Source organism: Monodon monoceros, unplaced genomic scaffold, assembly GCF_005190385.1.
Source record: "Monodon monoceros isolate NGI ecotype Baffin Bay Population unplaced genomic scaffold, NGI_Narwhal_1 Super_Scaffold_18, whole genome shotgun sequence".
NCBI lineage: Eukaryota > Metazoa > Chordata > Mammalia > Artiodactyla > Monodontidae > Monodon > Monodon monoceros.
The window spans coordinates 154,776,297-154,803,431 of NW_021703774.1; the positions used below are offsets into that span (position 1 = coordinate 154,776,297).

The window sequence follows — 27,135 nt, forward strand, 5'->3', positions numbered from 1 at the left end:
TAGTAAAGCATTTCACATCCTAATGAGGAAAAAACTTAGTCTGACTCATAGGGCAGAAGCAAGATCAGTGTTTATATCTTTATGCCAGCCTGAGAATCGTTCCACCACTATTTATTCCATCTTTCCACAAATGCTTTAAAGTTTCAGGTTTCAGGAGGAGAGAGAGAAAAAGTACAATTGTAAGTAGGGCTAGATGATCAAATGTCGGGGCCAGATGGGATATTGTTTTTAACTGCATATCTATCTGAGGCGTTCTTTTTGAAATTATTATTGACTAACTTCTGAATATGTTTTACATGCATAGGGAAAAAATTTTTTAAGCTATAAAGGGTATACAGTGAAAACAGCCCCCCACCCTATCTCTCATCCCTCCCGTTCCTCTGCCACTCAGTCACCTTCTCTGGAATATCCCTGTTAGCAGTCCTCGTGTGTCCTCACCTGAAGCATTCTGAGTTCAAAGGGCAGGGGCGTGCAGAGGTGATCAAGGGTGAGAAGAATGCGCTTCTGTATTTTCCTCTATCACATCTGTATCCTCTGCTGAGGTCATCCGAGTAACTGGGATGCAAAGCCCTCGACAATATTCCAAACGAAACAGAATCTCCCTCTTCCAAAGTCCCCTGTGGCTGTATCTCGAGGCAGGGTCAAAACTGCCACCTTCTGTGCCACTGGAGGCACTGCTGACCCCGGACCAGTCTCAGCGTCAGAAGACTGAAAGCCTCGTCTGGGCTCTGCCCTGGACTGGCTCTAGGCAAGTTACCTCATCTTTCTGAGATGCCCGTTTTAACTAGGTGATCTCCAAGTCCCTTTCTTCTCTAACCATGGAAGATTAATTAAGAGAATGTCTTAGCTTGGGCTGCTATAACAAAATACCATAAACTGGTGACTTATAAACAGCAGACATGTATTTCTCACAGCACTGGAGGCTGGAAGTCCAAAGTCAGAGTGCCAGCATCATAGGCTTCTGATGAGAGCCCTCTTCTGAGTTGCAGATGGCTGACTTCTTATATCCTCACATGGCAGAGAGCAGAGCAGAGGAAGCAAGCTCTCTGGGAGCTCTTATAAGGGCACTAATCCCATTCATGAAGGCTCCACCCTCATGACCTCATCTAATCCTAATTACCTCCCAAAGGCCTCACCTCCTAATGCCATCACACTGAGGGAGTAGGGATTCAACATATGTATTTTGGGGGGACACAAACATTCAATCCATAACAGGGGATAACTTAAAACAGTACTTCTCAAGTTCTAATATGCATGTGAATCACCCAGAAATCTTGTTACAATGCAGATTCTGATTCAGCTGATCTAGGATGGGGCCTAAGAGTCTTTGTTTTAAGCCTGCTCCCAGGTGATGTCATCTACTGGTCTGAGGCTCAGGTCTTGAGTAGCAGGAACCAAGCTGGTCTGACTAATGGCCCATGACCTGTTCTAGGGATTAAGCACCTGGGAGTTCAGAGTAACGTTTCCTTTGAAGCTGAGAGCTCCCTCTGGAGAACCCTGGCACCTGGTTTCCTAAGATTCTTCTCTGCTAAAGAACGCTGACGTTCTGTGAGCTCTGCTGGGTGCTGGGCTCTGTGCTGAGCGCTCCAAATACATTCTCTCTCTTCATCCTCACAGCTACCCAATGAAGGCAGTGCTGTGATTGTCCCCATTGTACAGATGAGGACAGTGCAAGCCTTCGAGAGGATAAAGTGCTCAAGATTACATAGCTGGTAAGGGGCAGAGCAGGCATTCCAACCCAGATTATCTGATTCCAGAGCCTTGATCTTACTGCTGAACCGAAGAGCAGAATGGCGTTCTCGGTTCCAGCCTTGGAAGTAAACACCACTGCATCATGTGTATGTGGAAGCAGACACTGTTGTCCATCGGCGCAGAATGTCTGCTCCAAGGGAACATGTCTCTGCTTGCAGATCTACCCTCTGCCTCAAATTTTCTTGATACCTCTGAAGGGGTTCTGACGGCAGCAGTATCATCCAATGGGTGGGGTAGGAAGGCTGCTCCCATGAACCTTCTCTCGCCCCAAGGAAAGGGTTCCTTGGCTGTGAACAGCACTTAGATCTGTCATGGGAAGGCCATGGGCCTTAACAGGCCACATCCATTTTCATTTACCTTCTGAAAGAAGATTAAGGAGAAAATTCAATTTTGCCTAATGCCTCCCCCAAATGGCTAATTTATATGCTAATTAGCAAGATAAGAATCGATGAAACTGGTAATCAATATGATATCCAAGGCACCAGTAATGAAATTCATTTTGAGATGCACCGCCGGTGGAAATGAAGCAATTACACAGAATAAATGGGGCAGCTCAGGGAATAGGGGCTCCATATTGCACTTGACTGCATTATTTCCCCCATTACTCCTCCCCTCACCCTTTCCCCACCCCGTTGAAATCAACTGTCCATGCCGATCCTTTGGAGCACCACACACCAGCTTCTCCCTCTCTAATGCCCAACCCTGCATGATCCCTATGGATTTGTGGTCCAACTGGGAGAAAACGGAGGAGGGAAAATTACACTCTGAGAAGCCTAGACGTACAAGCCCTGGAGGAGAATCAGGGGCTGAATAGGAGCTTTTAAGCCAAATGCTGAGTAGTGAATAGCACTTCACTCTCATACTTGCTGAGCATGGTTTAAGGGTTTCCAGTTCTAGAGCTTAAGTATAGCCACTGTATTGCCTAGATTTTCCAGAGCTGTCCTCATTTCAAACATTTTGTCTCATCAGACCATATGTCAAATGATGTGTCCTATTTAAGTCCAGTGCGAAGTAGGCCATAGTGTCCTCATAAGATTTAGCCTGACTCTAGGAAGTCTTATTTCAACTTGACCATTTATTCATTTATTCCAGGGTTTCAGATTTTTTTTTTCTTTTCTGTGTGTGTGTGTGTGTGTGTGTGTGTGTGTGTGTGTGTTGAGGGGGTGATTGCAGTCATCTCTGGAGATTAGGGACACAGCATTATTCATTTTGTACTTTTCAACTAAGACAATTAAAATGTGTCTTTTATCCCAATGTCTGCTCACTGGTATCACCTGGGGAGCTTTTTCCCCCCAAATTTATTTATTTATGAATATTCTTAGCATATGAAAATGTTGAAAGAATTATACAGGGAATATTATGTATGTATATTTTTCTAGATTCTACAGTTAGCACTTTACCATACTTGCCCTATCACATATCTATCCAACTATCCATCCCTCTATCCATTCATGAGCCTAGCTTCTTTTTTATGCAGTTTCAAAGTAAGTTGCAGGCATCAGAATGCTTCACCCCTAAACACTTCAGCATGCATATCATTAACTGGAGTTCAATATTTGTTTCTTTTTTCTTTTGAGGTAAAATTTATGTACAATGAAATGTACAGACCTGAAGTACACCGTTCTGTAAGTTTTGACAGATACATATACTATGTATATGTATACATATAATATACATTAATGTAAACCACCCCCTATCACCATATAGAACATTGCCATCACCCCGGAAGTCCCCTCATGCCCGCTTCCAGTTATCCCCCATCCCCCCACTTCCAGAGGTAATCACCACTCTGATATTTCCCACCCTAGATTAACTTTTCCTATTCCTACAACTTCATGTAAGTGGAACCATACAGTTTGCACTCATGTGTAAGGTTTCCTTCATCCAGCATAGCATTTCTGAGATACATCCATGGTGTTGCCTGTATGGATGGATAGTTTGTTCCTTTCTATTGCTGACTAGTATTCCACCATATGGATGTACCACAGTTTTTTAGCTAATATGAATAAGGCTGCCAGGAACATGTTTGTATGAGGCTTTTTATGGACAGATGTTTTCATTTTCCTTGAATAAATTCCTAAGAATGGAATTTCTGAGTAATAGGGTAGGTATATGTTTATTTTTATACGAAACTGCCAGACCATTTTCCAAAGCAGCTTGAGGAGCTTTTAAAATACAATGCCTCCCCCTTATCCCCAGAAATTCTTAAGTAATTAATTAGTTTGGATTGTGGCCCAGGTGTAATTGTTTCTGACATAATCATCTGGGGGTTCTAATGTGCAACCAGAGGTAAAAATCACTGAAGATATATTTCACTATGTTAAATGCAAAACGTTTAGTGTTTTTTTACTTTGAAAAGTGGCTTTCTGTTGCTGTTCCCTTTATCCCTTTATTTTTACTGCTGTAAAGACTTGGGTATGGTCTAGGATGACCTGGATGTCACAATGCAGACTTCAGAGTAAAAAGACCAGCTTTCTGATCCCAGTTTTCCACCTTGTATCACTTGGCCAAGTTGCTCGTCAGTGTCCTCTTCTATAAAATGGGGCTTATTGTAAGATTTCCAAGGTTATGAGGATAAATGTGCCTGACTCAAAGAATTTTCTGAAATTCACCATAGGATTGGAGTGGGAAGAGAGTTTCCAACACCCCGGATGAGTGGGATTCCTTAACTCTGCCTTTCTGAACAAGGGCAGATTGACAGTTCTTTTCTTTGGTTCCTTAATGGATGGCAAGGCTGTGAATGTCAGAGGTTGAAGAGCTGTCACCACCTCCCTGTAATGATTGAAGTGTAATTATCTCTTGTCTTACAAATTCGTAAAAGGCACAAGTGAGTAGGATAAGGATTGTGAGTCGGTTTTCCATCCCAGTGGTAACTTGGGCTGCTCTAGCTATTCACCATGTAACCAACAACACACCTTTGCAAGACTGCTGGCTGGAGGCGGTGTTAAGACAACAGGGAGGAGCTATCCAGCCGCTGATTACTGAGCATTGAGTCAACAACTACAACAGAACAAACCACTGAAATCTGATCCCTACCATCTGAAGCCTGGCCCACTCCACCAGGGGAGACAGACCTGGACACTGTCTTCTGAGTTCACCTTTTATGACACCAGTTCAGATCTGAGTGAACTGGCCCCTAAGCCTTACAGAAAGCTGGTTTGTGTGACTCCTGACAACGTTTTATATCAAATGCTCAATCCTTGTTGGGAAAACAGCAACAACAAAAACCTCTTTAAGGGGTCTTCTGAGTGATGTGGCTTCTCTCATTGTTCAACCATTTGAGTAAGGATTTGCCAGTGGGCACCAGGAAGAATGCAATTGTGAATAATAGGTTTTCCCATGTGAGACAGGCCAGAGTGGGCATAGATGAGGATCTTAAATCAGGCTAGAAGTGCCACGTTTTAGCTCCTTTCTGAACAGGAGGGCTGTGGAGCCTCCTACTTCATGTCCTCCACAGACAACTACTGAGAATGCAGTGTTCTGGCCTTCCCGGGGAAGTAGGGTTTCCAGAGTATCAGAGGTTGCTCTGGGCTCCATTTATCAGAACAGAGATCCAGGGTAAAGGATGGCTGCTAATGAGCCCCTCTTTTCAACTTTTTGGCCTCCCTGAGTGTCTGTCTGTGGGACCCGCGTTCTTTTGTCAGGGGGTGCAGGGCAGAGGGGGTGAGGAAAAGACATCAGATGGCCTGCTATCTGAAGCATGTGCCTGGCTTCAGTAGTCCCCTTTTGGGTTGGTTTTATTTTGTAATACGTCCCCTGAGAAGACAGACTAAGCAGCCTGGATTACCCTGCAATTTCTCCAAACTATTTGCATGAAATACTGCAGGCAAAAAGCCCAGCCCCCCATTGGCTGTTGCTAGGTAACAACATAATCATCAGGAAATTAGGCTGTCTTTTTTTTTTTTTTTTCCCAACCCGGAGTGTGTGGTTGCAGCGTTGTGCAGGAAGAGAGAGGGAGTGGAACAAAGAGAGATGAATGGGATGGTCTTGAAGGCGGGAACACCACAGCCACAAACCTGCATCCCACGGTAGGACAATCTGCTTTGGGTTGGGCTCTTTACTCAGTCAAGCCAAGATTGGTACATTTTCCTTTCTTATAAGTATGACAAAGCTAGCAGTTCCTACAGACAGCAGGAACAGGAGCTATGGAAGCAACTCTGACATTTGAAGTGATTTTTAGAAGCAGGAGGTAGTGCTTAATATATGAGAGCGACTCCAAGTGACGATGAATAAATGAATGTGTCTGGAGAGTGTGTGTAGGAAGATAAGACCCCATTCGCGTGGCTGCAGAATGCCTGCAAAGAACAGACCTGAGAATGTGCATGTGAATGAGGCGTGTGACAGAGGAAATCCAAGCATGCTTTCAAATGTGGAAGGAAGCGCCGTAAACTGAAGTTTGGGATTGTGTCCGTTATGACTCCAGCAGTGTTTAGGCAGGTGATCCTACGTTTTTCAGCCAGGCAGTCCTCAGCCTACCCTTCTGCCTGATTGGACTTGGCAGGTGAATGAAGAGTAACATGAAGAGAGCATTTGTGTGTGTGTGCGAGCGAGTGTGTGTGTGTACACATGCGCAAGTGGGCACATGTGCACACGCATGCACTTTGGAGCACTTAGATCATTTTCAAGACTGTATACTCGAATAGCAGCATGGCAAAAGCCCTGACAAGTGTACAGTTACACCTGGACACTTCCACGGGGTAATGAATATCCATAGAGACCATGAGTACTTTCCTTTCCCTTCCCGCTAGTCCCAGATGGCTTTCCCGCCTCTAACCTCCCTTATCTTGTCCTCCTTTTGAGTTCCCTAGCAATGACCCTGCCCTTACACTAGACCCTCCATTGCCGTGCTGCATACTTCATTGGCTGGCTACGACCCCAGGCAAGCTAATTGCCTTGTACCATTCAATGCCTGCCAGATTAATGACTCCTCTTGTGTCTGGTTGCCCACAGCCTCCTCTGAGATTCCTCTGGGTCCTCTCTCTGGCTTGTCTTTCCCTTCTACCCGCCTCCTCAGCTCAGTCTCTCTGAGCTTGACATCTGAGTTTTTAGAAGTCATTTAATTTAAATGCAAAAATAGAAGGACTGTCTTTTTTTTTTTTTTTTTTTTTTGGCCTGATCAGTGGAGGTGGTCCCCTGCCCAGTGGGAGGGGACCATTTTGTAACAGCGATACAAATATACAAATGTATCAGGAGGAAGACAGAATGTGTGCCAATAAGCAAGCGCAGAAGGGAACGCAGGCTCCCAAGCAGACAGCCCTCCACAGGGACTAACTACCTCCAGTGGGTGAGCCTAACAAGATTCCAAGCCCCTGCCCCAGAGGAAAAAGTCATCCTGAACTTACAGTGGCTCAAAGCCCCTTTCTGAGTATGTGCACTAAATGGCACGAACCTGGTGCAGGGCAGCGTCAACACCCTATGTACAGATGTGACAGATGCTCTCCAAGACAGTGGTCCCTGGACCGGCAGTATCACAGATCTGCAGGTGGGGCCTGTAGTCTGTTTTGACAAACTCTCCAGGTGGATTCTCAGGTATGCTAAAGTTTGGGAACCACTGTGGGCCTGAAATTTTGCATTTTTAATAAGTTCCCAGATGATACTGACCACTCTTTGAAAACCTCTGCTGTAAGAATAGAAAATGGAGGACAGCATGTAATGGGAAGGATCTCCTTCCACCTAGAATGCCCCCTCCCTACTTCCAAAGTCCCAATCAAACCCATCTTTGCAGGCCCACCCCAAATGAAACTTCTAGCTAATTCAAAATGTAATAAGGTTATCACTTTACACCTTATTACATTTCAGGGATCAGCAAACTAGGAATGGTTGGGGGATGGGGATCAAAGAAGAGTATGCAACAGAGACCATACGTGGTCCTCAAAGCCTGAACTATTTACTAACTGGCCCCTTACAGAAAAAGTTTGCCAATTCCTGTTATATTTATTTATGTACTTTTCTTATTCCTCCTCATAAACTTTAACTCCAGAGTCAATATCTGAATCATTTTTGTATTTCATTCAGTACCAAGCACATAATAATTGTTCAACAAACATGGGAAGGATGGATGTTGGTTGGGTGAGCTAGTTTTGTGTTTCACCAGTGTTCTCAAAGTCCAACCAAAGAAATGATCAGCTTCTGTACTTAGCCACTTTGTGGCTGCCCCATCCATGAAATAAGAACAATAGTTTCTCATTTGAGTAGATGATGAGAATCAGGAAGTTCACACTAATGGAGTTTACTCTTTTTGTTGGTAACTAGAATGATGAAAACCAGTGAGGAGCTGACCTGCCTCTTGAAAAACAAGACTAGCATTTAGAACGTTCATAAATGGAAGTACTATAAAAATAAGCAACAACTTACATTTTCCCTTGGATTTCTGGTGTCCAGTAAAATATTTTCATGGTTATACACTACCAGAGTTAAAAGAGACCCTAGAGGCAAACGCCGCATGGATCACACCTGCCATGACTCACCCTCTGCTTGACTGCCTCCGCCGACTGGAAACTCACTTCTTCACAAACCAGCCCACTCCACTTTTAGCAACTCCAACCGTTAGTAAGCACTTTTTTCTGTTGAGTTGAAATCTATCTCCTTACAATTTCCACTCTGCAGTCCTATTCTAGCTATCAAAACTAGCTACCTAAGTTTTATAAATATGAGGAATAAAGTAGGGTAAACATATACTTGACTGGAAAGAGTAGAAGATTGAGGGGGATCTACCCCATTTAGATAGTTTTCTTCTACAAACAGTAGTGAGATGGTTTAGAAATACAAGAAGCTAAAAGCCAGCAGGTATGCCAAGAGAAGAAAAGCAAACGCATGGGTATAAAATGGGATAGAACATAACATTCCAAGTACAATAGGAAACAAAAGACTGGTGGTGACAGTAGATCACAGGCTGACCACAGACATGCCTTATGTGTGTGCTAGAGAGGAATGTTAATAGCAATTAGAGGCTATTATTTGGGACAAAGAAGGGAAAGGAGGCCCTGAGCTGGGCCGGGGTGGGGTGGGGTGGGGGGTGTGCCTAGTGTGGGGGTTACTCTGCAATTGCTTTGTGATCCCAAAGCTATGAAACAGCTGCCAGGACAAGTTGCTGGGGCAGAAGCACAGCAAGAGAAAGCCTCTTAGGAATGGCCAAGTCCTTTAACTGGTGGGCTGGGCTGAAGCAGTGAGGGCCTAAGGAGGGGACTGTCCCAAAGAAGATGGGAAGAGAGGGGTGGAGGAAGGAGGCTAAAATCTCAAGTTGTGCACCTGTTTACAATGTACTGTAGGCTTGGTACTAGTCCAGACACCTTGCCAACTGACAAACCAATCACTGCATGAAAAGTAGCTCCAAGAACAGTGTTTATTGATCACTTACTCTCTGGATTTCTGAAGCACTCTTACCGCACAGAGCTTGGAGCTGTGTGAGGCACTTAATCTAGAAATAACACACGCTAATAAGCTTCTAGTCTCTCGCTTTCCCCCTTCCTTCCCAGCACACATGTGCATGAGTGCACATGCGTGAACACGTGCCTCTCATACACACACCACACACACCATGGTTAAGTCTACCTGGTTACCACTTCTTCCAGTTTCACCTGTAGGTGGGGTGGGGTTTTTTTTCCTTTCTCCCGCCCTTTCCTTAGGAAGGAAATTCCTAAAGTTTGAGAATGGGGCTTTTTGGACTCTGGGGAAGAACTTATAATCAAGCCTGGAATAAGAGTATGTTCAATCATTGTAAAGGATTAAAAGCCCAGATTTTCGAGTGTTTTCCCTTCTCCACGTTCAAGTCACCTCCCATATTTACAGTTCAGGTTTGAGTTCTATTCTCAGACCGTTCTGGTTTATGCCACTTAATAGCTTTGTGATCTTGGGCGAGTCACTTGACCACTCAGCGCCTGCTTCCTCAGCAGTAATTACTACTCCAAAACGATGCCAGAAAGAGTAAGCAGGCAGAGGGAGGCTAATAATTATTAAATGCCTCTTCTGTGCCACTCACTGGGCTAGGTGTCTTGCTTGCATTTTATTATTCACTTCTCCCAATAACTCTTGAAAATCTGTATCATTAGCACTGCTTACAGATGAGGAAACTGAGGCTTGTGGATGTTAAGTAAACTGTCTAAGGTTTCCTAGCTAGAGCAGAGGCAGAAATCAAAGCAGCTTTCTCTGAATATGGAGCTCCTCCTTTTTTCTTCTAAATCGAGCTGCCTCCCTGAGCCTGTGCCTGGTACATAGTGGGCTTTCGGGAAAGGTAGGTTTCCTTCATCCCTACTCCCCAAAGGACTGTGGGGCAGTTGTTTTTGCTTTGTATTACATTTCAATTAGATTGTGCAAATGGTTTTGTAAACACCGCCAACAGGGCCAGGCTTATATCTAAGTAAGATAATATATCCGAAAATAGGAACAGGAAAGACCTACAAAGGTTAAACACGCCCCAGTTATCACTCCAGGTGTGATTTCTGGAGTACGAGGCAAGCCCTGGAAGAGTTACAGTTGACAGGCCCCCCGTGGACTGACCCCCTGCTTGAGATATCGCCTGTGAGACAGTCTAGCAGGAAGGCAATAGGAGCCAAGTTAAACTGATGAGAACTCACTGGCCCAGAGAGGCCTAGACTGGAGTGAGCACAAGTCATTCTGCCTCTTGTGTGTGGACTTGCAACCCTGGTTTCAGATCCTGTGCCCGCCATTTGCAAGCTCCGTGGCCGCACGTAAGTTATTGGACTGCTCTGAACCACAGTTTTCTTGTGGGAAAAATGAAGACATAATCCCTGTGTCATAGGTTTGTTGTGAGGAATAAATGAAACCATGCATATCAAGCTGCTGTCCCTGAGCAAGGACCCCCAAAATGGCAAGAATTGTCGGTTACCAGCGCCAGGCCTAAGGCCACTGGCCTCCTAGTGGATAAAGGATCATTCACATACAGACCAAGAGTCTTCGTGACAGGAGGTACCACTTCCATCCCAGGGAACCTGTCTCTGTATAATCTATCAAAGCCCCATTTCCTAATCTCCTCATAGGGGATGTAAAAGGAGACTCTAAAGGAGGAAGCCTACACTCTTGGAATAAGCTCTGGGGGGAGCATGCTCCGGTGGCAGCACCCCAGTATAGCCCCCGCTTCTCCAAGGTACTCTTAACCCTGGTGTTCACAGAGTGAGCTAACTTCTTAACCTCAAGTGCTACAAAGAGTCAAGAGATACCTGTAGAACCACGGGGTAGGTCTGAGGTATATCCAGTTTGGAGGGTAGGACAAGAAGAAGAGAAAAAAAGGCTGGTGAAGACTTTATAGATAAATTTCCATGCCCTTAAACAATTACTTTGAAACCCTGGCTGTTTCCCATGATCCCTGTCCTGGCTTAGTTATGCTTGTCAAGAAGTAGCAGTGGCAGAAAGACTAGCCTACCATGGTTTAACCCAGCATCGGGCCAGTTCAAGGCTGAGATGGAGTAGCAGAAAATGGCATGCTCTGGAAATGGGGGAGGGAGGTGTGCATGTGTGCTCTGTGGAGAAACTTAGTATGGAGAGGCTTTTTATAGAGGTCTTTTTATAGCCTTGACTCCTGAGATTTCTCTCTATAAATCCCAGGAATGCAGAGCTCTACTAAATCTAAACAAGGAAGAATTGACTAAAACCATAGCATGAAGAATTTACTTTGTCACCAGACACACAAAAGAAGATTTTTCTAAGTTTGAGGTTATTGATGGAAATTAAAGTATCTTTCTCTCAAGAAATAGTCTTCTTTTACCCTACCCCAACCTACTCTCTTTCTGTGCCATAATCTAGGTGGCTTCAAACAACAGAAATGCACCGTCCCATAGTTCTGGAGATTAGAAGTCTAACATCAAGGTCTTAATCCAGGTCAGTAGGGCCACGCTCCCTCTGACATACTTCCTTGTCTCTTCCCAGCTTCTGGTGGCACTGGGTATCCCTTGGCTTATGAAAACATAACTCCAATCTCTGCCTCCATCTTCACGTGGCTGCTTTCTCCTTGTGTATGTCTGCCTGCCTCTTCACATTGCATTCTTTTATAAGGACACCAGTCAGATTGGATTAGGGGCCTACCCTGTGCCAGTATGACCTCATCTTAACTAATTACATCTACAATGACCCTGTTTCCAAATGAGGCCACATTCTGACATATTGGGGGTTAGGAACTGAACATCTTTTTGAGGGCACACAGTTCAACCCATAACAGGCAATATTTGAAGTGAGAGAAAAAAGGACATGGATACAGTATACGATGGCTAGCTGGGAAATTAAAGAGATGGATGTCCTAACGTTAGGCACCAACTTAACATAATGATTGGATCCAAGTTTGTCTTCTGGGAAACCAGTAGAATAACATCCCTCTTTAAACCCTGGAGTTAAGACTGAAGAACCTTTAATAATGTCAATAATAATAATAATTCATCATATCATGACAACAGCAGCTAACATTTTTTAAGTGTTTACTAAGTACCAGTTACAGGTCTAACTGCTGTCTATGTGTTAACCTATCTAATGCTCCAGATAACCCTACCAGGTGGTATTGTTGTCCCAGTTTTACAGGTAAGGAGACTGAAGCCTAGAGCGGCTTTCTAATTTGCTTGGAGTCAAACTGGGAAGCTGAAGGTTGAGCCCAGGCAGGCCGGCTCTAGAGCACGCATCCTTGCTCAATATAGAGATGGGCTGCCTTTAAATCTTATGTTCCTAAAAAGCCTTCTCGAAAAGTGCCCTTTACAAAAGAGACAAACATTTAAACAGGTGAAACAGACCATGGTTTTTTATAAAGAGACTTTTGAGCGTGACTGTGACCCATGATAAAAATAACTTATGGGATCCTCACTATGTAACATGCTTAAAGGGATCATTTTCCAAATCCCAGATCAGGCTCACAGCCTTGCCATTCATCACGTGCTTACTGTTTGCTAAGTATGGTCCTCAGTGCTTTACAGACATCGCATTTAACCAGCCCATGAGGGAAATGGGGTCTCATTTCACTGCTGAAGAAATTGAGGCCCCAAAGGTGACTTAACTTGCTCAAGGACACACGGCTAATGTGTGGCCTGGTTAGAATTTGAACCCAGGTCTTTCTAACACCAAAGCCCATGCTGTTAGCCAACCTGCTGCAGGTACACGGTCAGCCATGTGGGTGTGCACAGATCAGGGGCCCTGGAAACTACAGCCCGCAGGCCGAACCCAGCCCACCTCCCTTTTTGTAACTAATATTGTATTGGAACACAGCCCCACTCCACTTAGGACTTGTCTGTGGCTGCTTTTGCCCAGCAGAGTTGCGTGGTCATAGCAGAGCCTAAAATATTTGCTCTCAGGCCGTTACAGAAGTGCCAGGCCCTGCCATAGACGAGGCAGGCTGCACGGCTGCCCCGTCTTAGAGCAGTGAGACTAAAGTGTCTCCACCGCAAACACTCAGTGTTTACATAACCTGGCGTTAACTGTATGTTCCGTCCACAAGAGATCAAATCCTTCTTGTTCCTCTTTACATTCTTCAGCCAACCAGCACCAGCTTGTTATGGAAACACTTGCTAAATTATAAAGAAAACAATGAGCTTTCAGAAAAAGTTTGTTCATTTAAATTTATGAGGTTCTGACCTTAACCAGGTAACTGTGGTTAACATCACCAATGATAGACCTATCGATAACATGTATCCCTTGAGATGAGGCGCTGGGAAGGACACGACATCACTTCTGTGGTATTTTTCCCCAAAAAAGGCTAACCTCGTTCTAATCATGAGAAAAAAAAAAATACACCAAACAAACTCAAATTGAGGGGCAGTCTAGAGAATAATTGACCAGTACTCGTCAAAAATGTCAATGGCATGAAAGACAGGACAAGACTAAACTGTCACAGATTGGAGGAGACTAAGGAGGCATGACAACCAAATGCTATGTGATATCCTGGACCAGAAGAAGGACCAAATAAGGTCTGTAATTTGTTTAATAATAGTGTATCTATGTGACATTCCTGGTTTTAATCATTATACTGTGGTTCATAAGAGTATATAGGAACTCTTGGCTATTTTCCCAACTTTTCTGTAAGTCTAAGATTATTTCAGAGTACAAAGTAAAATAAATAAATGCATCCCAGGGCTTTCTTAAATTTTTTTAAAATTTATGTGTTGGGTTCTGTTTCACAATGAAATTGTTCGACTTTGATGGCTGGGACTGTGTGGTCAGTTTTAACGTCTCATCCTTCATTTCTGCTTTGTGAGCCCTCATTTATTTGCTTGGGTTTCTAGAGACACTAAAGGAGACAACATGCAGAGGATTGGGGAGAGAGAGGGAACTTTCTGCGGTGGTTTGAGCTGAATCCATCTGGACTGCTTCCAGCGTATCAGTAACCTCAGACAGCTGCCAGAGACATAATCAGATCAGTGCAAATCAGGACACTTAGGTTGATGCAGTAACTTAGGGAGGCATAAGGAGACCTCCCCTCGGGCCCCTGAGTCTAGAGAGCCTGAACGCTTTGCCAGTACTGACTTATTCCTGGACAGAGAGGCAGCCAGAGGAGAGGCAGAGCCATAGCAAAGAACAGCGTCGCCTGCCTCTTCAAACTCTGTCCCGCGAGCCACTACAGGGGTGATAACAGCAGCAGCCTCTGTGGGGGAGACTAACCTCTCATCGCCCGTCAGTCCCCGCTTCCATAGGAGAAGCCCACCCCACTCTGCCCCAGGGCTTTAAGCTCCATTTGGAGGGCTCCGTTTTCATTTTCTTTCCCCTCTACTTCCCTGGAACCTCGGTCACAGCTGTAATCCGTAGCAAATGGATTTCCCTGACCCTCGGGACAAAGGCCTAGTGTTCTCCAGACTCGGTGGCTCCTGGGAGGGCAGGAGCATCAGCGTTTCTCCAGCTGCCGGTCTCAGGCCCTCTGGGCAGCAGAGACCTGTAATCAGATCGCTGTCTGGAGCTGGTTACAGTCAGCACATCACTCAAAGTGGTCCCTCGCGGTTGGGAGGGGAAAACTGACTAAAGTACGTATGAATCACAGCCTTCCGAGCTCCGGCTCACACAAAACCACACAGTGAGTTGGAACCCAGAGAAAAAGAGACTCTCAGTTCTAGACATTATAGCCATTAATCAGATTTGGCTTGGGTTCATAGTAGGAGTCCACAGGGATGGGTGGCCTTGTGGGGAGAAGTAAGGAACTAGTTAGAAGGAGGAATAAGGGTAGGAATTAAAAGGAAATTGAATAGGGGTGTGTAAAATGCTTAATGCCGAGCGAGTTGAAGTGTTCAGATTTTCTAACGTGGGGCCCCAGTTCGGAGTGTTAGGAGACTCCACATGTGCCTCGGTGGCCCTCACTGAGCCTTCAGAGCTTTGAGCCCACAGAGCAGAGCTTTGAGGCAGAAGGCCTTAAAAACTTGGGTTCAAAGAGGGGAACTATAGTAGAAAAAGTTTGAAAGCTGCTGTATTGTTCCACGCTTCCTAATTAATTCTGTTTCTTTCCAACAGAAGTTCCCTTCCACCAGGATACCAGTGAGAAAGTGACATATGGCAGGACCCTAGCTTCAAATTTCCCCTTAGGGCAAACTCCAGCCCTCTGGTTGAGCAAATCTCCACCATGAGTCCAGCCGGTTTTCTGGGGGTGCCTCCGTGTTCATGCTGCTGCAGGACAGTCAGCGGAGCCCTATCTCCTTGAGTGACTCACTTCCCCAAAAACTAGGGTTCAGTTTTTGCATAGGAAAAACAAGGGAGATTGTGGTAATGTTCGGTTTCTTAGATTGTGGTAATGTTCGGTTTCTTAAATTGACTGGTGGGTACCCTTGTGTATTATCCTTTGTATATTATATATAGAGAGAGGTTATTTTGTAATATACAACATTTAATAGACATTAATTAATAATTAGGGATTAAATTCAGCAATCGCAATTCCTTAACACCTCTGAAAATCTAGTATGCTCCAATATAGACTTTGGCCAATGTCATTGAAATAATTGCTCAAGGTGAGATCATGGGTGAGGTCTCAGAGGGTGTAGTGTGGGAAGAGCTCTGGCTTTGGCGTCAGACTTGGTTTTGCATCCTAGTTTTGTGATGACCTTAGATAAGTTACTTTGGTAAGTTCTTCATTGACAAAATTGGCATAATACCTACCCCATAAGGGAGGTCATGTGTATATATAAAGCACTCACTATAGTGCTTGACACATAATAGGTGCTTAATAAATAATATTATTAGTGTAGATACTGTTGATGGAAGGTACTGAAATTAAATCACCAGCGCTATATGTTTTAAAGTAGTTGGCAAGAATTCTGAAGATGAGGCAGAAAGGAAGCAGAGCTTTCCAGTGAGAAGTAGGATGGAGTATGGCGTGTTTCAAGCAATTTTGTTCAATAAACATTTATGGAATGAAACGCTAGGTATATACGGGAAAACAGGATACGATCCCTACTCTTCAGGAGTTCAGAGTCTCGTGGGGAAGACAGACGCACAAGTAAATCACTTTCTTGTGATGACAAGTGCTAGGAGAGAGGTAAGCACAAAGTGTCTTGGGGTAAGTCAACCAACTGGATGGCTTTAAGAAAGAAATTAAGACCCAGTGTGAAGCAAGAGAAGTGTTAGAGGACGCTGCATTCAGTGAAGGTTTCACAGAAGAGACACAAGTTGTTCTGATGATCTAGGGAGCTGGTTAAGTGAAAAATGGAAGGCAGGCATTTCAGGGGAAGGGAACAACATGAGTAAAACCACAGAGGTAGGAAATAGCCAGTTTGGTGGTTCCTCAAAAAGCTAAACATTGAACTCCCATATGGTCCAGCACTTCCACTCTTAAGTATATACCCAAAAGAACTGAAAGCAAGGTCTCAAACAGATACTTGTATACCAATGCTCATGGTAGTGTTATTCACAATGGTCAGAATATGGAAACAACCCAAGTGTGCATCAGCGGATGAATGGATAAACAAAGTGTGATATATACATACAATGGAACATTATTCAGCCATAAAGAGGAATGAAATTTTGATACATGCTACAACATGGATGAACCTTGAAAACATTATGCTAAATGAAATAAGCCAGACACAAAAGGACAAATATTACATGATTTCACTTATATGAGATTTCTAGAGTAGACATTCATGGAGACAGAAAGTAGATGAGAATTTACCAGGGGCTGGGCTGGGGGGGAGAGAGGAATGGGGAGTTATTGCTGAATGATGACAGAGTTTCTCTTTGGGGTGGTGAAAATTCTGGAAATAGATAGTGGTAATGGTTTCACAACATTATGAATGGGCAAGTTTTATGTTATATATATTTTACCAGGATAAAAAAGTTAAGAAATAATGAAGGTGTACCTCTACCTCACACCATATACAATAATTAATTCAAAATGGATCAAAGACTTACATGTAAAAATTAAAACTATAAAACTCTTTGAGAAGAACCTAGGTGTAAACCTTCAAAACATTGGATTAGGCAATGGCCTCTTAGATATGACAGCAACCATAAAGAAAAAGTTAAATTGGACTTCTTCAAAATTGAAGAGCGGAGGAGGTAATCACGAGCACGTGGGTATGTGGTCTTTGGGAGAAAAAAAGCAGATCTACCAAACTAGAGCAGTGGACTCACATTGTAGAATATAAGGTTAGAAAAGTGGGATGAAGCTGAGAGGTTAGTCCTGACCCACATATACCAGCCCCCAAATAGGAATTCTTATTACCCAGTTTTGCAGACTAGGAAACTAAAACTAAGAGAGGTAAACTGCATTGCCCAAGGCCATACAGCTAGTCACAGCAGAGCTAGCACTCCCAGAGCTAGGATTGCCTGACTCCATGCTCTGTCTCCTTCAGCACTTTGCCTCTCTTGGGAAGACTGAGAGACCAGAGAATGGGCAGAGGGAAGGGCTGGCCATCTGTTCCCCTACAGCAGTGACTACCCAGCAGAAGTGTCAATCTCGGCGCTCACAAAGCCTACAGTAACCTCCTCCACTTTCCCTCTGTCACACCACACATGCTCCTCAACACCCCACTCTTCTGAACGCCAGCAGGTGTGGTCTCATCGCTCATTTGGCAGAGGGTCAGCAATATTATTTGTATCTTTAACTTTGTACTTCGTGCCCAGTCCCTACCAACTAAGAAACAGAGTCCAGAGGTAAGGAACAGGCTTCAAAGGATTCATGAACCTCTCCAATTGTAAGTACATTTTTTTATACATCTGTGCATTTTTTCCTGGGCAAGAGGCCTTAGGTTTTACTGTTTCTAATATGCCTTCAAAAGTTATGAACCCGAGGGCTTCCCTGGGGGCGCAGTGGTTGAGAGTCCGCCTGCTGATGCAGGGGACACGGGTTCGTGCCCCGGTCCGGGAAGATCCCACATGCCGCGGAGCGGCTGGGCCCGTGAGCCATGGCCGCTGAGCCTGCGCGTCCAGAGCCTGTGCTCCGCAACAGGAGAGGCCACAACAGTGAGAGGCCCGCATACAGCAAAAAAAAAAAAAAAGTTATGAACCCGAAAAGGAGGATCCATGTCATCTACCTCTTTTCAATTTCCAGTACTTAGCAAACATACCCCACATGCGGTAGATGTTCAGGTTGCAAAAAGCTAGGAGCGTGTTTATTCGGGAACGTTCTAGAGGTGGTTGACAAGGAGTGGAAGGTGGGACAGGGCAGCTTTATGCTGTGAAAGCAGAGAAAGCGTGGGTTCAGGTAGCTCAAATGTTACTTCTCCTTTGAAGCGGTCCCTAGTCTCTTAGGCAGAGTCTGTCCTTCCCTCCTGTGTGCTTTGCAGGAGAGACTGAGAGGGAGTCAGAGAGAGAGTGTATGTGTGCACTGGAGAGACAGCTGTAGCCATCAAAAGTGGGAGCTGGAACCAAGAGAACCGGCCAGCCAGCGAGAAGGGGAGGGAGAGGGAGCATGCGCTGTCCGGAGAGTAAGGGCATGTGCATGGGAATGAAAGAGAGGACGTGCCTCATCAGGCCTGGGGGAGTGAGATGGCCAGGCAGGGGGACCACGAGAGAGGGGAGGGAGCTGGAGCCAGGGAATGGGGCCCAGAGTGAGCTGGCTGCAACTGGGAGAGGGTCTGAGAGAGAGAAAAGAGGGCAGGAGTGGGGAGAGAGCTCATCTGAGTAACCAGAGCAGCCCGCCAGGGTCAATGGAACGAGGGCTAGAGGGCGGGGGTATATGCACGTGTCCAAGAGAATCAGACAGCGAGGTGAGTGTGAGCACACAGGAGGGTGGGGAAAGGGAGGGCAGGAGTGAGCACAGGAGTGAGAGAGGATAGGGCTGAGGAGGCAGCAGCAAGAATGGGAAAACCAGGGGCTGGGGGCAGAAATTAACAAGACAGAAGAGGGGGAAAGCGGAAGAGGGTATGCAGAAGCCAAGAACGAGGTGATGAAGACAGGAGGGAAGGGCATGCTTGTTAGCAGAAGGAAGGGGGCAGGCGGGCAAGAGATCTCAGGAAACATATTGTCCCCACGTTACTAAGGTCAGTCAGTCTGTCTGTCTGTCTGTCTGTCTGTCTGTCTCTCTCTCTCTCTCTCTCTCTCTCTCTCTCTCGGAGCAGTTGCTGTCTTGCCTGTGCAGTTTTTCCATAAACAAATGCCACACTTCCTTTAGAATGTTGTCTTGTTTTATTTCTCATCAAGGATTGAGTATACACTGTGCCCAAGATCTGCCCTAGCTGCTGCAAAAGAAAAAAAAAAAAAAAAAAAATAGAGCTGAGGCTTGATCATCCAGGATGTAGACTGCCCTCTCCTTAATTTGCTGTGGCTGCTGCCTTGTTTTATTTTATTTGTTTATGGTTATAAGGACTAATACTTCCGTTGAGATTTCCTAGGGTGGGATGCAAAGCAAGAACTGAAACCCAATTCTGATCAACAGTTTGGGAAAGGGAGGTGGGCCTTTGAACTAAGAAGAGACTTTGGGATTCTGTGGGATATTCCAAGCTTGAATCTAACTCCCATTTACTGACTTGTTGCTTGGTGAGCCTCAAAATCCCAACGGAGCCTCATCTCGACAACTAGGTTGTCAGTTTCTGCAAGATCAGAATTATGCCTTCTACTGCTTTCTATCCAGCCAATGCTTCCTTCCACGGAGCATAAGACGAGGTAGATTCCAGCTGAGCAGGGCACAGGAAGTACAATAGCATGAAAGAAGAAAAAGAGAGGAACTTGACCTAGGACATGGGCATGACCTTCCCACCACTCCTTCCTTCTCTCCCAGCCCTTCTCCACTCCTTGCCTCAAGGGGATGCGCAGCTTCCAGTTCTGAATCCCAGTCATCGGCTGGTCCCTCAAGGAATTTCTGGCACTTCTACCCTTAGTGACTGGGATAGAAGTTCCAGGAGGCTCTGCCAGTTCCGCCTTGGAAGAGGATTGACCTACTGGAACGGGACAGCGGGAAACAGACTGGGGACAGTTTTAATAACCACAACAACAGCCAATGCATAAGGAACACTCAATATATGCTCGACACCCCACTAAGCGCTTTGTATTGTTAATTTACTTTATCCTCCCAACAATCCACACGCTCTTGTGTCTGCCAGATTAAGACAGGTTAGAGAAGTGTGACTTGCCAAGGTTTCCCAGCTGGTAAGTGGCAGAGCCAGGACTCAAACCTAAGTCTTTCTGACTCCAAAACCTGTGATTTTCACCAAATTGCTCAATGTGGTGCCCTGCTCAGCATTAGATCAGAGAGCACTCAGTGAGTACTTCAGGAAGGAAACAGACTCCAAACACACTCGAAGCTCTTCTGGTTGGAAAACAAAACAAAATAAAGCAAATTATTTTATTGCCTCTTTCTCTCGTTCTGTTCTCTTTAGATTTTGGATCCCATTTCTTTCAAGAACTGCCTATATAAATATGGACAAATAATAATTTCTCTGATGTCCAGTTTCTCTACCCCAGTGATGAAAAGTCTGATGGTGTGAGGAATAGTCCCTAAGATCACTGCTAGGAAGCCCATCGTAGGGGATCCTCCTAGGCTGTTTTTCATCTCCTCTAGCAGAATAAGTCGTAAAATTTAGATTCAGGCTGACCTGATTTCACACCTCGCCTAGTGAGCCAAGCCTAGCCCTGTCCTGATGGCAGGGGTGGCTCCAGACTTCAGTTCAGAAGTAGTCCCACACAGGCTGGTAGAGAGCGGATGCCTACGTGTGTATTCTCTAGAATGCGTTTGTTAAGCATTTCCCTCCTGCTTCTTCCCTCCCAGCACCTGCCTGCTCATCTACCACCTGAGCGCCCTGACTGTGCCATCCTGTAGGCCATGGAGAACGAGCTGCCCGTCCCCCATACGTCTAGCAGCGCGAGTGTCGCCAGCAGTACCGGCAGCGTCAGTAGCAGCAGCGGTGGCAGTGGCCGCCCCACGGGGCCCCAGATTTCTGTGTACAGTGGCATTCCTGACCGGCAGACTGTGCAGGTGAGACGCCACCTGATTAATCATCTCAGGGCTAGCCGGGAGGACGTGTTGGCATGGTCTGGTAGGACGACCCGGGTGCTAAATCTAGAATGGGCATAAGGGCGTATGTCAGTGGGTAAATATTTGTGCATCATTAGAGGAGTAGTGATACTAGATGGATTCAATCAGGGAAGGTTGGGGAGAGTGGGAATACTTAGCAGATCCGAAAATTCCTTTCTTATCTGGTGACTCAGATCCCACAGTGCCGTTTGGGGAGGATAAACATGTGAAATCATAAAGGACACACAAGTGAAAAGAGCAAAGAGAAAAAATGACTAGAATCTGCTCAGCCACAACCTAGATCCCCTACCTAAGTGACCACTTCCTTGTACCAAATCGAAGTTTCTTACATATGGAGGACCAAAATAGAACCCCAAACAATCCTTTGTCTTTACAGCTTTTTGCCTTCTTCCCCAAAGCAGCGGTTTGCAAAGTGTCATCTGTGAGGCCTTCCGGGTGACTACACACTCTTCCAAAATGCAGTCATGACCATGTTTTGCCGTCTGCCATGTGCCCCGCACTGTCCGAAGCGTTTTGCTTATTTATCTTCTTCTCCAGCTGTGAGGGTGGTTATTATTAGGCACAATTCTGTAATTGAGAAAACTGAGGCTCAGAGAAGGTAGTGACTTATCCAGGGTCACCAGGTGAAGACAAAAAAGCTGAACCTGATTCCCCCCAAACCTGTGTTCTTATTCACTACGATGTCTGATTGAGGCTCCTGGATAAACTAGGGAGAAAAGAGAGACCACAGCCGAGAAGCGTTGATTCTGATAGCTTTGCTATTGCATTTTGGATGTACTAGATGAGTGAGCTCATCCTTCTCTGGCCCTAGGCCCGGATTAGGGGATGGAGGAGAAGCCACAGCAGATGGTGAGAGAGCCTGAAAAGTCTAGTTAAAGGAGACCCCATCAGTTACTCTGGAGTCTTCCCTCGCCCAGCTCTCTCTGCCTCACACTTAATGAAACCATGCTTCCATCCTTGCCGCCTCCCCCAGCCTCCTCCTCTGGCCCCTCTGCACATGAGTATTTTAGCACCAATTTCTAGCAGCTGACGTTAGGATGTGCCCTCCTGCCCCGCACCACAGTTCTAGGCAAAAGGGATTTGAGGTTTCTGCTCTGGCAAATGGAGTGACCCAAAGTTGTGTTCCGCACCCAAGCAGGACCATTGGGGTGCCTCCTATTTCTGTTCCTTGACATCCTCCAGTGAGAAAAAGTCCATCTCTACTACTGCTGTCTGGATGCTTGGGGGTGCTTTTAGGGGTCTAAGGAAAATAAAGAGGCCTAGATAAAGGCAATAAGAAGAAAAAATTCCGGGGAGAACAAGGAATAAAAAGAACTGAGCTCATGTAAACCAGGACCCTCAGAGGGGAAAGTACACTGAAGGAAGTGGGTGGAGGAGTTGGGATGGGGTGGGGGTATCTGGGGAGACAACAGAGCCCATGGAGAATCTGTGATATCAGGTTGTTTTTACAGAACCCCAAATCTGAGCCCAGAGGTTGTTTTGTCCGAGAGCCGCCAGCCCCTGGAAGTCATGTTAAGCTGGAGAGAGCTAGACTAGAGGCTCACTTGCCTGGGGCAGAACAGCCCTGGAGCCAGAGCAGCAGAGCGAAGGGTGGGAAGTGGGCCAGAGCCTAGCGAGGGCCCATGTAGGGCACCCCATGGGAAGACAGCAGGAAGGTGACCAGGTGAGAAGGGAGGAGAAATGTACGGGGCTAAGGAGAAGAAGGTAGAGGGTCTCAGGGCTGGAGGAAAGGCATTTGCTTTTCCTTGTTCCTGGGGGTGGAGAAGAGGCTTTGAGGGATGGGAGGGTGGGAAGGGATCAAAGAGCAGCCTTTTGTCATCTCCCAGGGACTGTGGCTCAGCCAGTCCCATCAGGAAAGAGGGAATAGCAGTAAGGCCAGGGAGTGGGAGATGGTGGCTCAAAAGAGAGTGATAGAGAGAAGGAGGGAAAGAGTAAAAGAGGAAGGCAGCATCCCTGTAGCTGCAGCATCCCTGCTGTGCAAGGCCAGGGGGACCATCTTCTGAGGGACCGGTAGGATGTCCCAAGCAGCTGGGGGAAGCCCCTGCCGGAAGGGCGTTGACCTTGAGCAGGTTTGAGTTTGGCTGGCTGTGTGTTCAAAGCTCGAATAGGGTGCGCTTCGGACTTGTCTCTTTCTTCCCACCCCTTTCCTCCTCTCAGCCTTGTTGAACTTCGGTTCCCTCTGTCGTCATCATCCCCACAGTCCAGTCAGACTCATCTGAGGCTGCAGAATGGCGGGGAAGGGGGTACCTAACAAGCCTGGCGTGGGACCCAGTGTCACCGGAGGCTTAAAGGACTCCTGTCTCCTGAGCTCCCACTGCCCGGAGAGTTGGCGGTAGTGGCGTGTGTAGCCCATATCGGGGAGGAGCAGGGAGCGTGTGTGCTGAGGAGAGCTGCTGGATAGGCAAGGCAGGGACGGGTGGAGCTTTTGCACACAGTCGTCTCCCCGGCTCCCTGGCGAGTGGGGATCGAAGGCCTGGTCCTTATCTGAGCAGCTGGGGAGAGAGGGTGTTGAGCAGGCTTGGCCGCAGCGCGGGCTCTTCCCCGCCCCCCCCGCCCCCCGCCCTCTGCAGGTGATCCAGCAAGCCCTGCACCGGCAGCCCAGCACGGCGGCCCAGTACCTGCAGCAGATGTACGCGGCCCAGCAGCAGCACCTCATGCTGCAGACGGCGGCCCTGCAGCAGCAGCACCTCAGCAGCGCCCAGCTCCAGAGCCTCGCGGCCGTGCAGCAGGTAAGACGACGTCACAGGAGCACCGCACGTGCCCCCGAAGGAAGGGCAGTGCAAGCACTGCACGCGTGTGCCCATGCGTTCTCTTACTGCGTCCTCACAGACGCGGAACCACTGCGAAGTGGCTGTGATCGTCATCCCGAGTGCTCTGACAGATGAGGAAAGAGGTTTTGAGAGGCTAAGCGCCTCGCCCGAGGCCACACAGCTCTCAAGCAGGGCGGCTGGACCTCTCCGCCTGCCTCGCCCAAGGAGGGACTGGCGGGGGCCTGCCTCCCTGCCTCAGCACACTGCAGGGAGGGGGCCGAGGGTGCGAGGAGGTGTCCACAGGAGAAGGCCATTGCCCATTCAGCTGGCCTGTCTGCCCTCAGTGGCCGAGAAGAGCCCAGTCATGCATTCGACAGAATCTTTATGCACCTGCTACACGCCAGAGTTCATGTCGGGCACCGAGCACGCCGTGGACCCTGTCCTCTTGCAGCTTGTGGTGGGGAGACAGCAAGTGGTCAGAAACACAAACAGACGAGGAGACAAAGTAGCAAACTACCAGAGCGCTGAGAAGCTCTGCAGAAGAGAAGAGCAGCCTGCTGTGGCTGAGTAACAAGGGGGCCCACCTTACGGTGGGTACAGCTGGTGGGGAGGGGGGAGCCTGTCTGCTGGAGGAACAGTGAAGCTGACACTGCGGGATGAGAAGAAGCTGGCCGCGGGGAGGACGCAGGCTGGACGTTCCAGACAGTACGTGCCCGGTGCTCCACGTGGGGGCCGGTGGGCCGGGTATGATAGAGTGGGTGCAGTGGGGTGGGAGCTGAAGAGAGCCGGAAACATTGGTAACAGTCACAGCTGACGGTTCGAGCGCTTATATGTAAATGCTCCGCCTCGTGTAATCCTTTCAGCAATCCTACAAGGTAGACACTGTGGTTACCCCACCTTATACAAGAGGAAACTGAGGCACTTGCTTGAGGTCACGTGGATGAGCCAGAATAAGGGTTTGACTCCTTACCACTGCCCTATAGTGCACCCTGCGGCAGGTGAGAGCCGGGGGGCATGACTGGAGGAGGTCTGGGCCTCCAGTGATGAGAATTCTCCTTTCCTAGGCAAGCCTGGTGGCCAGCAGACAGGGGAGCACTTCAGGCAGCAGTGTGTCTGCACAGACCCCCGCCCAGTCATCCTCGGTGAGTAGGACGGAGAACAGCAGGCAGAGCCCACAGCTCCAGGACCGGCTCCTTCCTCTTTGCCCAAAATTCTCTTGGGCTTCCAGACCCAGTTGTGGTGAATCCTGCCGTGTAGAACCACGGCTGGAACCTGTGACTCTTACCAGAAAGAAAAAGTGCATGCCGCTTTCTAACTTCTTTTAATAACTCCCCGTCATCTTTCCAACGTCAAGGCTCTCTGTTCATAGCTCAGTCCTCTCCCCATCGGATCCTCCCTGCAGCTCTGCACGTAAGCCAGAGATGCAGCAGTGCTGGGGGAAGATCCAGGGCCCACAGATCAGAGCTGGTCCTAAAGAAGGCTGAATCCACCAAGGGACAGAAGAGGCAGAGAGAAAGAAATGGATGAAGGGGGGCAGAGTTAACCCACAGAACCTCCTGTTTCCTACTTCGCGTGTCTCCCTCCTCAGATCAATCTGGCAGCCTCCCCGGCAGCAGCCCAGCTCATCAACCGGGCTCAGAGTGTCAACTCAGCAGCAGCCTCAGGCATCGCCCAGCAGGCTGTACTCTTGGGCAACACGTCTTCTCCAGCCCTGACTGCAAGCCAAGCACAGATGTATCTGCGGGCACAGATGGTGAGTCCCCAGCCTGGGCCACGGCTCAGGTGGGCCGGGAGGGCGGAGGCAGAGAAGTTGGGAGCTGGGCAGTTAGAGAAGCATGGGGATTAGAGAAGGGTGGGGAAGAAGCACTAGGGGGACAGTTGGCAGGAAAGGAGGGGTGGCATAAAGAAGGCGGCCTGGAAGGCTGAGCGGGAGCTTTGGTACAAGCTCCATGACTCAAGGAAAGGTGGGGTTCCAAGCCGAAATAAAGTTACCCATGATGCCTCCTTTCCCTCCCCTCCTAGAGTGAAACAGAACTATCCTCTTCTTATCAGAAACCACTCCCCAAAATTAATTAGGGTAGAGAATGCAGGGATCTGTGCCCAGGCGGTCTGTACACTCAGACACGTAAGATAAACAAGTGCGCAAACATCCAAGTACCCTACAGAAGTGGGGTCTTACCCTCCTGGGACAGTCCTCGCAGGGACTGGCCACCGGTAGTTCAGGGTCAAAAGTGTGTTCCAGCCCAGGTGGTGAAGGTGGCAGCCAGCTCCGGGACATGCGGCTGCTCCGCTGCCTTCCCAGCTGGGCCCCCATTCCCATCAGGGTCACCCTGTCAGCCGTTCATCAGGCGGGCTTGCTCGGGCCGAATGGACTCAGGACGGCATCAGCCCTGCACACGCATACCTAGAGTCCCCCCTTTACACCTGTCCCTAAGGTGCAAAGGCCCTTAGGAAGCTGAGAGGTTCCTAAGATTTAGCAGAATTTCCCGTGAAAGCAGCAGCATTCGCCCTAGGAGGCAGGAACATCTAGCTCTACGCGGGACTCAGATCACTGTGAGTCCAGCCTCCCCTTCCCCATTCTGAAGAGTTCTCCCTCCAGCTCCTCGACACACTATCCTAAAGACTGTACAGTCCCATCCTTCCCTCGGCTCCTACAGCCAGAACTTGACACTGGGAGCTTTTCTGGGTCCTGCTCCAGCACTCCCGTCCTTGACTCTGAGTTCATTGAGGTGCAGCTCCACTCCCAGGGAACAGCCCATTAGACACACATGTGGACTAGACTTCCACTTCTCCAGGGGGCCGGGCAGCCCATGTGACACCACCCGAACCTGATCTGTCTTCAGTTTACCCTGACCCTTGTCCTACTTAACTGCCCCCACTGGAGCCCTGCAGCCTGGCCAGGTCCCTGTCCAAAGTGGGGTAGTCGCGCTCAGAGGAGCAGACACGCTGTCAGACACCGCATGTCCCCTCAGACACTGAGCTAGACTCGCAGGGGCGGGGGTGTCATGCAGAGACCCTCAGTCCCTGCACTCCACGGAAGGAGATGCAGACACGAGTACGGCTCTGGGGGCTCTGGTTCCTCTACCGCTGTTGTCTCTGCGCACGCACGTACACACACACACATACACACACAAACACATAAATACACACACACATAAATACACACACAAACACACACACAAGCACATAAATACACACACACACATAAATACACACACACAAACACATAAATACACATACACACAAACACATAAA

The 27,135-nt window shown here is 47.5% G+C and overlaps 1 protein-coding gene across 1 annotated transcript in view; it reads left to right on the forward strand.

Annotated features, from left to right (window-relative positions):
- Positions 1-18,121: 18,121 nt before the first annotated feature.
- Positions 18,122-27,135, forward strand: part of PHC2 (polyhomeotic homolog 2) — a 52,444-nt gene continuing 43,430 nt past the window's right edge. Inside the window, exons 1-4 of the mRNA XM_029227877.1 lie at positions 18,122-21,070; positions 23,701-23,859; positions 24,945-25,022; positions 25,469-25,633. Of these exons, the coding sequence (XP_029083710.1) occupies positions 20,918-21,070; positions 23,701-23,859; positions 24,945-25,022; positions 25,469-25,633 (555 nt within the window). The 5' untranslated portion in view covers positions 18,122-20,917. The remainder of the gene's footprint in view (positions 21,071-23,700; positions 23,860-24,944; positions 25,023-25,468; positions 25,634-27,135) is intronic.